At 27.3% G+C, this 12,115-nt stretch overlaps 1 protein-coding gene across 1 annotated transcript; it reads right to left on the bottom strand.

Moving 5' to 3' along the window:
- Positions 1-8,574: 8,574 nt before the first annotated feature.
- Positions 8,575-11,670, bottom strand: LOC130967406 (mitogen-activated protein kinase 13-like). The gene is made up of 6 exons (XM_057892251.1): positions 11,427-11,670; positions 11,213-11,342; positions 10,826-10,963; positions 9,642-9,974; positions 9,346-9,529; positions 8,575-9,267 (listed from the first exon to the last, which is right to left on the bottom strand). Exons 1-6 carry the CDS (start codon positions 11,573-11,575, stop codon positions 9,092-9,094), a joined length of 1,110 nt encoding a protein of 369 aa, XP_057748234.1. The 5' UTR covers positions 11,576-11,670; the 3' UTR covers positions 8,575-9,091.
- Positions 11,671-12,115: the final 445 nt, after the last annotated feature.

Genomic DNA, 12,115 nt, shown 5'->3' with positions numbered 1-12,115 from the left:
AGAGAGAGAGGGAGAAGATATTATTCTGAGGGAAGGGAGGGGAGGTGATGACGTGGACAAAATGAAGGCTTGAGTGGCTGGGGAAGTCCACGTAGGACGATGACGTGGCGGGTGTGAGAGGCATTGGATTGTGGAGTGAGGTGGAGAAAATCAAAAGCTGAGAGAAGAGAGAGGAGAGAGAGATGGAATCAAATGCGATCTTCCAGATCTGGAACCCACCACGTGGCTCACTCGTTTGGAGTATAAAGGTTCGCTCTTCAAACCCACAAGCCCCTCACTATGCACAAATAGATTATAGTTTCGGTGCCACCTTCTTCCAATAATAGTATACAATAACATGGGCCTCCAATTGGGCTTATCCACCACACCAAAACAAAATGAATCTGGTTAATTTTCTTATTTCTGGCTAATGTGTTTTGAAAAATGTCAAAATTTCCGTGTAGTTAAATTCATGTGAAGTTGATAGTTAAAAATTGTTAAATAATAATTTAATTAAATCTATCAGATTATTTAATAAACTTTAGTTATTAATTTCATATGAAGTTAACTGTAACTAAATTTTCATCTTTAAAAAATTAGGTATTTTAGTATTTTTTTATACAGTAAAATAACAAATAAACTACTAAAGATTTATATTTTCTTTAAAAAATATCAATAAATTTTTTTAGGATAACATATGTAGACACACTAACTTTAAATTAGCCTCTATAATAAAGAAGATCTTAATTTAAACTAATTTGTCCATGTTTGTTATCACTTTATTAGTATTTTTTTAGGGATTAATATGTTCAAAATATAAATTTTTAAAAAATTTATTTGTCACTTTACTCTTTTTTATAATATAATTTAACTATTAAAAGTAACAAATAAGTTAGTATTTTTTGACTTTTTATATTTTATAATATTAAAAAATAGTTAATCTTATTAACAAGTTATTTTTTAAAATTTTAAACTATTAATAGAAAATATAATAAATACATAATTAAAATCTATTTAATTAGTAAGGATTTTTAACGATGAGTCATATTTTATTGATTTGATCATTATATTAGTGAAACTCGTTTATATTGACTTTTATCTAACCAAATATCAATATTTGTAATTATTTATTTATTATTTTTTTCAATTTTTAACATTATAGATGAGCATTGTAGAGTTAATTATTGCAATTGCTTTTTTGGAAAAATTGTGGAAATTGCTTATATAGTATGTATTAAATATGTTTTAAGAATATATAATATTCTCTTTTAATAATTAAGGTGTTGTGTAATAGGAGAGACGAGACAGGGTTGATTGGATAAGGTGATCTTTGTTCTTATTATTAAAATAGTGTGTTTGGTAGTTAGAACATGAAATAAATATATTTAATTTTAAATATATTTTTGTAAAGTATTATCCCTGTCTTGTCTCTTAATTGACTATCAAATATTAAAGATGTAATTATGAGTTGAAATTTTAGAAGCGATAATACTAAAAAAATAAAAAAACAGTCAGAATTTATTTTATTTAGTATTTATTAATTATTATAATAATTAATAAATATTAAATAAAACACGTTTTGGCTAAATTTTTTTTACATAACTAAACAATATAAATATCGATCATCGAGCACTGCTTAAAAGGTATGAGAATGATGTTACCATACTTCACATATTGGAGGATGAGAATGAGAAGTACATCTTTATACTTAGATGGTCCTGGGGAATTTGTGTTAATTGGAAGGGGGAAAAGTTGTCAAAGTTAAAATTATTCTTCATGGATGCTAGTTTTGGATATTTGTTTGGTGTCACTACTTTATTAGTGTTTAAGAGGCCGGAATTAACCTAAATGTTTATCTAGGTTAATTAACTCAGACAAAAACACAATGGACTTTTAATTGAAGATAATTCAACAAATTGGTGGTGGAGGGGCTATGTGAATCTCACATCAATTAGAGAGGAGAATGAATTTTTTTTTTAATATATAGACGTATTTAATTTTAATGCGTAGATATGACGAATTTTAATATTTTTATATTATCAAAAATAAAATCATAAGATTTAGGGGTAGTAACACTACTCGAATTAAACTTGCGGATACCCACTTCGTTCTTATCCATTTAGGACGGGTAATTATCCGCCTCCGCATCGAGATGGGACGGGATGGACCGCCTTTACCCGCTCCGATATATATAATATATATAAAATGATTAATAATATTGTATCATATTTAAATTTTTATTTTAATTTATGTTATGTAAGTTAATAATGGTTATATAATTTTTAAAATTTAATTTTATTTGTTAAATTTAATAATTATAAGATCGAGTAGGGACAGGACGAGTACCCACAAAAGCAGATTAGGGTTTAACATTTTATTATTTGCGGGTAGAAACGGAATAAATTCGATACAAATTTTTATAGGACGAGGCGGGGTTGGATAGAGCAAAAATCTGCCACTACCTATTCCGTTACCACCCCTAATAAAATTTGAAGTGCAAAACAGATCATATCCAGCCATAAAATAAATAGATAATAGTGTTCAAATTGATATGCAAACGAAAACGTTACATTCTATATTAGAAATAGTATTTGAAAGTTCGTTATTTTTATGGGAGATATAAATTTATTTGATAATTAAGATATATAGTTAAGAAATGGTAATGTAATTTTTTGGTGGAGATTAAAAAGTTATGTATTTTTCTTTTCTTATAAAAACTGTTGTAAAAATAGAATACTAAAACAAAACTTTTTTTACACTTTTGATTTCGTCTTTATATTCATATTTTGTATCTATCTTTAATATGTTACTATTTCTATCTGTATTATTTATATCTCAAACGAAATCAATTTGTACCGTAGACATAAGTTATGGACTACGAGTTATTTATTTATTTATTGTCTTGAGAATATTATGTCTACTTCACTTTGAAATTGGATTTTTTACGTTCTTATTTACGAAGTGTTTGGTGAGGATTGAGATGAATAAATATAACCTATGTAATTCTTTTAATTACAGGATGAGAATTCTACTTTCGAAAATTTGTATTGAAGATTGTCCAGTTAATTTTAGGTTTCATAATAATTAAAATTTAATTTTAATATACTGTCAGTATAAAATTATTGTATACGTATATCCAATCACATAATATTATATTAACAAAAATAACTATTTTTTATGTTAACCGCATAAATAATTATCCAAAAAAAAGATTGTGATTTCATGACTAAATACATAAAAATTAAACTCTAATAATTATATACTTGCTTAACTTTTCCTACTTTTGCTTATATGAATCATATATAGTTAGCTAGTTGAGCACTTTAAATGTTTAATCAATATTAATCTCTAATTATATGTTTAAAAATGAATTCGTAATAATAATAATAATAATAATAATAATAATAATAATAATAATAAAGGCTACCCTCTTTTTATTTTATTAAAAAAAATACCTCCTTTGAAAATAGTGAAACCTAAGATGACGTGAGTGGTATCAGAGAAAGGTATTCATAAGAACGATGAGAAAACATTTTTGGACCTTTTATATAAACTATGTAAGATATACATATTCTAATAATATTCATTATTTTTCTCCCCCTGTAATTTCTGCAACCAATGATTTTATTATTTGTTGAAAAATATTTCCATATTACCATGCATGTTCATTCATGTGATATTCCTGGATGTAATGATTATATATGCAAGTTGCAAATGCAAATACTATTAATATTAATAAATGAATCATAGATATTTGGAACATGTTATCTCCATAGTTTCATGGCATATAATTAAGCCACGTTGGTCCCCCACTATTGGATTCTAAATGAGGTTAAACTCTCTAGCTAGTAGCATCTATATTAGTAAACCAAATAGAAGTTCTTTTAATATACCACTTTAATAAGATGTAATAATTAGGGTTATAATAATCTCTTGAATAATTAAACTAAAGATATTACATGCGTTAACTTAGCAAGTGATCAGTTTTTTCCTCCGTTTAAATTTTTTTGTTCGCTTAAGATTATTTGGGCTTTTGATAAAATTTTTTATTTATTTTTTAATATGTTTGATAAATTTATAGTAGTAGAAATAAAAATACTAAAAAAATAAAAAAAATTTGAGAACCTGTAATTTACATCATTTTTTTAAGATATTTTTTCCTTAAAAAAAAGATATTTTTCATGTAATAAATAAATAAAAAAGTATTTTTATGTTATTATATCCAAATATAATTGATAGATAAAAAGATCTTTTTGTATGAGATATCCAAATATAAAATTACTTTTACTTTTTCATAAGATATTTTAGAAAAAGATAACTCAAAAAAAATCTTTTTTTTAAAAACTCACCCAAACAAGCTATAAGTGTCAGAAAATTCGAATTTTATTTTATATATATAGTAATTTATTGGCTAATAGAATTCTATTAAATAAAAATTTGGATCTTCTAAATTTTAAATTTTTATATTAAATAATAAAATATGATCTCTCAACCTTAAAATAATTTTTCTATCATAAAATTTAAATTTACAACAAATTAATCATTATCCTTTCGAATTGAGAAATATCTAGACACAAAAAAATATATTACATGCTCAACTCATCAAGGACTGCACACATAATAATAATAATAATAATAATAATAATAATAATAATAATAATAATAATAATAATATACTCTTCAACATATTTTAGTTATTTTTTCTAATTTTTTACTAAAAAAATTCAATGTAATTAAATGTCTTAAAATCATTTAAAAAAAATACTCAACTTTTTATTTAAGAAGATTAGGAAGATAGTTTAATAAAATAAAGTTAGAGAAAATTTTTCATTTTAAAAGAAACAAATTTCCTTGTCTACGTGAATGATATGCTATATAACTTCTTTTGCGTGGTAATTAAAACTACTATCCATCTTCATTAAAATTGAAATATTTGAAAGTGATTTCTTATACTAAAAATTAACAAAATTATGAATGAATTATTCCTAAAGGGTAGTTAATTAAAGAATGAGTGAGATATGAGTCACATGGAATTTAACACTAAAATTAAATAAAATATTTTTAAAAACTAATAAGGAATTAATTTGATGTACATATACTGTAAAATAATTTTACATAATTATTCAATAAAATTAATGCATTTAAATAATATTTTACGTTGTGAAATTTAAAAAATAATTTTTTATAATGCGATAATATACGATAAAATTTACATGGTATGAAAATTAAATTCAAGTAATAATATCACTACATTGTTAATAAATTCAACCAATTAATATTTGAAAGTGATCATATTCAAATTTTAAAAAGTTGAGAAGGTTAAATTAAAGAAAAATATTATTTGTATACTAAAATTAACCACTAAAATCAGTGACCAATGTATTTGTGTATAAATACATAGGTGGTTTAATTTATTTTCAATGTGTATTTATATTTCATTATATATTTTATACTGATGTCTGACTTTAGCAACTGATTTTGGTGTACACGTAGTATAATTCTAAATTAAATAGTCAAAGGTGGTGGACCATTATTACACCCTCGTGAAGGGATCTCCTTTTTTTTTTTTGTTTTCAAATATGTCTTATTTTCTTTGTTTGTGCTGTTACTTTTTTCTTTATCATCATGTGCCTATCTACTTTGCTAGAAGAGCATATTGGTGTAATTCTTAAGATGCAACCAAAGAAACACCACAACCACAAATTTGATGCAACTTTCTTTCAGGGGATTCTGTATGGTTGCAAAGGTGGAAGATATGACCACACAAAAAGCTAAGCTGAGCTACCTTGAGTGATGAACAGACAAATGAAACACAACCTTTTGATCTTGTACAAAGATATATCGAATAATAAAAATGTTATGTGTACATTAAAAATCAGTTATTAAATTAGTACGTTATTTTATAAATTTTTAATATATATTTTATATTATATGTATAAATAATTAATTTAGTAATTATTTTTTGTGTACGTGTAACATGATTGATTTAATAATAATACTTTATAATTATGTCACATGAATTTTTAATTTAAATTGTTTTATTTCTTATATATTTGTTCCTGTATATTCTGTTTCATATAACGAATCAGCAAAAATCAATTATTAGGATCATCTTTTAGCCGGACCAATACTAAACAATAGAAAGATATACTTTAAAGATATAAAAAGGGAAAAAGTAATTAAGGTAGGAGTTTAAGCAAGTCAGATTTATGTATTATCCATTAGGGTATCTTATGTGTCATTTCATTATATTTAACTTCTTAATAGAAATAATTCATTCATGATATAAAATAAATTTTTAGCTAATAAAGTAATTCCCCGAGAAAACGTTATTGTTAAGTGTTGCCGACATCACTCTTAATAGAAAAGTTCATTTATGTGTAAGCTTAAACATTTATGTGATTTTAGATATTGTAGTTTTGTTTAGATATTATAGTAATTATAATAAGGGGAAACTAGGGCCGGAAACTTTGTTGTTCATACTCGGTGTCTGATTTTGCTGGGAATAAATATTTTTATTTTCAACAAAGAAAAAGTAAAATTTTACATAATTTTATCTTGTATGATCTATGAAATTTTCTTTTGTTATATGTCATGTTTGAGTCTCATTTTTTAGAATTAATGTGAAAAATTATACCTGACTAAATCACTTGGGAAAATATATTTATTTATTTATTTATTTGGAGGAAAAAATGTGGCTTTTAAAAAGGCACTTTTCTCTCCCACTTTACTAGTTTCATGCATTAGAATCTTTCTAGGATGTTATATTAGATCCTAGGAGGGAGTAATGGTGGAAATTGGTGAATGAATAGGACTTTTATCATCATACATGTTCTTATATGGATGAATTTTTGAGATGTAGCTCGTCTCTTACGCTGTTATAATACGTCTTTTTTTTAATGGAGTAAGAATAACTCAAACGTCAAAAAACACAGTGGGTGGATACTTCTAAAAGACACTCCGACACTTAAGTTAGTAAGTGTTTAAAAAATATAAGAATTCTATGATATATAATGTTCAATATGAAATCAAACTTATTATGTGGTCTCCTTTAAGATATAGAAATTAGTGCCTTTATAGGACGTTGATGAATAGAATTGATGTTATAACCGTTAGTCATTAAGTCAGAATAATAGTTATTAAGATCATCCGTTGTAAACTTAGAATGAAGACAAATAAAATCGAGTTATGATTCATAATGCATAATAAAAACCGAATTATAAAGTAACAAATCAATGCACTTGTAGTTTTTGAAGGATGTTAATACGTGCTTAGCTAATAAGTGTTTCTCTTATGGGAAAAGAGGCAGAAAGAGCATACATAGCTTTAGTTTTCACAATATTTAGATTAAGTCTTAAGTGACACATATTTTCTCATTTAGTCATTTTAGATGTGTTTGTTTCAAGTTTGAACTTTTCTTTTGATAAAAATGAGCTTTTTTGTCTAATAAATAAAAGAGAAATAGAGCTTTCACATATTTTAATAAATATTATACAATATTTAGATGTTAAAAAAAAATAAAAAGCCAAATAATATATCTTCTAATAAAATTAGTTTTCAACTTTTATTCAACTATATTAAAAATAAATTATATATTTTTTGAAAATAAAAATCACACACAATGTACATAATTGTAGTGCAAAATTACTTTAAGATAACATCTTCTAGTAATAATGTTATATTGTTATGTAATTATAGCTTTTGTTAAATAATTTCAAATTCTTATATCTAACCGGTGAACATGCATTAAGAAAAACGATTATAAATAAATAAATAAATTCGAGAGCTCACTGCACATTCAATGGTTAATTTATATAAGTCATGTTCCCTCCAATTTTCCCATGTTTTAATTTATACAATAATAGTCCTTAATAATGTACTCCTACATAAATCATAACCTCTGTGCTTGAGAATCAAAATGAAATTAGATCTACACAAAACATAAAAGAATGAATGATTAGCAGCTCAATAAAGCTGTAGTGAGCTTAAATAGTTAAATGCTCAGTATAACTGAGATTTAAAAAAGTAATATGAAAAAAAGTTACCTGAACACAATTGAGACAATTTTAAGGCCTAGCCTAAAACGTCTCTTAATCACCGATGAAAAATTAAAAAAAAAAATTCTTTCAAGTTTCAATCATATTCGTAATTTTTAAATAATATAACTCGTATATAAAACAACAATTTCACTTAACGGATTATGATTTCTGATTTTAAGAAAAGAGCATTTCAGAGGCTTAAGCTAAAAGAATTAATTACAAGAATTTATTTTGATACAACAATAGTAAAAAAGAATTTTAAACATACATCTAATTATATATCATCCAAAAATACACATATAATTAAATGACTGTAAAATAATTTACGGTCTTGCATAAAAATATATGGCTTAACCGATGAAATCACAGACAAAAATTCAAAGTGGCATTTAGGCCTACAATTACAGCAATTAAATCACTTCTCAGCAAATAAACGGTCAGATTTATTTTAGAAAACCAATGTATAAATAAATTCCAGAGACAAATTATTATATCACAATCAACTTCAGAGTTGATTTCTTATTCATAAGTAAGACTAACAATAGAACCAGTTTAATTATATCATCAAATCAAAATGTAAAACATATATACAAAAGATTTCAAACTTTTCAACTTAACCAAGTGAAAAGACAGACAAAAAACAAAACCAGCGTTATAAGCACTGAAACACCACTCTTAAAGCAACTCTGCATGCTGCTATATATGGATTTATATTTTATACAATGCTAAGCCAAAGACAAAGGCCTTAAAGGCATATGCGCCTTCCATTTATGTATACCAAACCAACAATGCTAAGCTGGTACTAGAATCCCCCCAAGGAAAAAAACAGAAACAAAAACACTTACTTTATCACTTGTCCTCCGAGGACAACGGAGCTGGGAGGATTCATCTTCTAACCACTCTTCCTTGACTAGTAACTACAGGTTACTAGAATCACATACACCACTAAGAAACATTTTTATAACATGTTTCATTGAATCAAACCACTTTTTGCACCCAACTCTAAACATGTATTATGGAAAGTCCATAGAATTGAAAAGATAAAAAGGAAAATGACCATCTTGCTTACTGATTTATTCAAGCATCTGATCCTGGCTGAAGTTCAGAGACTCTTGCCATATGAGCTCCTTTATATCTTCTTCATTCAGACTTGTCTGTTCAAAATCAAAGATGAATGGACTCGGGCAAGTGGGCTCCTCATTGATCTCATGAAGGCTTGCCAAATATGGGTGATTCAGTGCTTCCTCAACTATAAAACCATATAATAGAAGTTAAAAATGAAGGAAGAAATGAGTGACGATGATAAAATAAGGATTGAATAACATACCAGTTATGCGTTTTGAGGGATCAAAAACCAACATTTTTTCAGCAAGATCAATTGCCAATGGAGACACATCAGGAAACCTCTGCACAAATGGCTGCTTTTCTACATGTGGGAGCTGCTTAACATATTTCTTTGCATTCTCACTTCTGAGGAATCCAAGGTCCGATTCATCTGGTGAACCTAGTAACTGTTTTGGGACAAAATTGTGAGGACTTAGCTCATCAAGATTTCACCATTTGCAAGTTTGCAAAACTAAGTTATTCTAAAAAATTTCAAGTATTGAAGACGCGGACAAATACCTCAGTTATAAGTGCCAACTGCTGAACATAATCTTTACCAGGAAACAAAGGTTCCCTTCTAATTATTTCCATCAAAATACATCCAACAGACCAGATATCAATAGCTGCAGTATATTCTGAACAGTTCAATAGCAATTCAGGGGCTCTGTACCAACGAGTGACAACATATTCTGTCATAAAATCTGTCTCAGATGTTGTTCTGGCAAGCCCAAAGTCACATATTTTGAGATCACAGTTTGCATTGAGAAGTAAATTGCTTGGCTTTAGATCTCTGTGCAAAACATTGGCAGAGTGTACATACTTTAATCCTCTCAAGAGCTGGTATAAGAAATACTGCAATGACATTCAACACATTGCTTTAGCTTTATCCCCCTTAACAATTTCTTAATAGCAAATCGTCTACAATGATCAAAGATTCAACGAACAACGAATGGATTTGAATTTGTAAGCTACTAATTCTATATGAGCTTCCAGTTCAAATATCAAAACCAAATCATAATATAAATCTGCAAACAAGCATAAATGATATTACAAACCAAGATATCTACATGACAATTTTAACTGTTTGTCTATTTCATATTAGCAATTTAGCATCAACATTCTGTTACTAAAATGTCTCTAATATCACTTAGGAAGTTAAGTTGAATAAACAAATGAGAAGAAATATTTTGTTCTGTTCTCACTTTCTTAGACAAGGTTATATAACATTTACTAAAACAACTCCCAAACTTCAAAATCCTTTCACAAAACTCCCAAATCATTCCCCTTCTCAAACAAAAAAACAAGGCTTTTTCATCACAGCACAATCAAAATCATTTTTCCCTTCACAAAAACACCCACATCAACTCTAAAGCACATTTCTACATTCAACAACTTCTGTCCCCATTTTCTTTTTCACATAAACATCACACTTACAAGTCAAGGAAAATACACTCAATGTCAAGCACAACACAATCAAGGCATGTGATGATAGTTTGGCAATCAATACTCTCTTTTGGAAACAAAGCAATTCAAGTACTGTGTACACATAATTGGAGTGATTGATATTGATCCAAGCTACAAGCTCTGTGTGATGAGCCATTGCCACGTTCACGCTATAACTTAATTACATTCATTTCCTTCACACAGTCCTTGCAAATTTCGCTCGTAAACACATCACAGAGACAACGAATCGAACGAAGTACCTGGCAGTGATCATCAGTGAGAGGCTGGTTAGACTGAATAATCTGATGGAGATCAGTGTCCATCAGCTCATAAACTATGTACACATCATTGAACTTTTCCCTCTTCGCTGGCCTTATTATATCCTTTATCTTAATCACCTACACACACAGTGTTAGAATATAATTAGGATCAATTAAGTATATTATTGAGTGTAATCAAGTTGTGAAATGATACAATATAAAAGAGTATTTATAGGTACTAAGAAAATCGTAATAACAAAAGACGTAATCTCCTATAATAAATATTCAGATACTAAATAATACTAATTGATCACACAGAGTTCACACCAAAAACTTCAAAACCAAAAGCGAATCAAAAACTGATTAGAGAAAAATGAAATTGATTACATTATCATGGTCCATGTGACAGAGGAGCTTGATTTCCCGGAGAGTCCTCTTGGCATCGATCCGGTTGTCAAAGGCATTCCCGATCTTCTTGATGGCAACACCTTCTTTGGTCTCCGAATTCGTCGCGCAGCTGAAAGAGAAAGAAGATGAGGGAAAATTGAATGAAATTGAAAAGAGAGAGAGAGAGAGAGAGTGAAGAGTTGAAGAGAGATACCAAACGACGCCGTAAGCGCCACGACCAACGGGTTGAATGGGAGGAACGTAGTGAGCATAAACGTCGAACAAGTTTCCAAGAATGTTGTAGCGAACGTATTTGGAATCAAGTGCGATATCGCCGTTTTGGTTTTCCTTTTCCATTTGCATTTGCTTCTAAGATTCTTGCTTCCTTGATTTGTGAGTGGACAAGGCTTTTACGAAGCTCATCGTCATGTTGGTGGGGTTTGCTTTTTTCCTCTCCAATTTCAAATTCATTCAATTCAATTTTCAAATGTGAACGGGGGATTATGTTATGTATCCGTTATTTTTTATTTATTCATAATAATATAGTGATAAATACTATGGTGCTTAAAAAGTATTATTTATTTATTAAAAAAATAAATATTAATATTTAATTTAAAAGATATAAAAATAAATAATTTTTAAAAATCAAAATTTAATACAAAAAGTAAGTTAAATATCAATTCATAGATACTATAGAATTAGTTTAATATAATATATTTAAAATTTTGTATATATTTATACACATAATTTTCTTTTTTTTTAACTAAATTATTAACTACTAAAATAATTAAATATGTTATAATTTTTGTTAGAATTTAAAACAAAAATTGTAAATCACTTTGGAAATGTGTGTGACTTCTTTTTTTTTTTTTTGGTTCAGCTAGTCAGATACGTCAAATATTT

Source organism: Arachis stenosperma, chromosome 3 (assembly GCF_014773155.1).
Source record: "Arachis stenosperma cultivar V10309 chromosome 3, arast.V10309.gnm1.PFL2, whole genome shotgun sequence".
NCBI classification, from domain to species: domain Eukaryota; kingdom Viridiplantae; phylum Streptophyta; class Magnoliopsida; order Fabales; family Fabaceae; genus Arachis; species Arachis stenosperma.
Note: the sequence above shows the minus strand (reverse complement) of the source record. Positions and strands in the feature narration are given on the sequence as shown.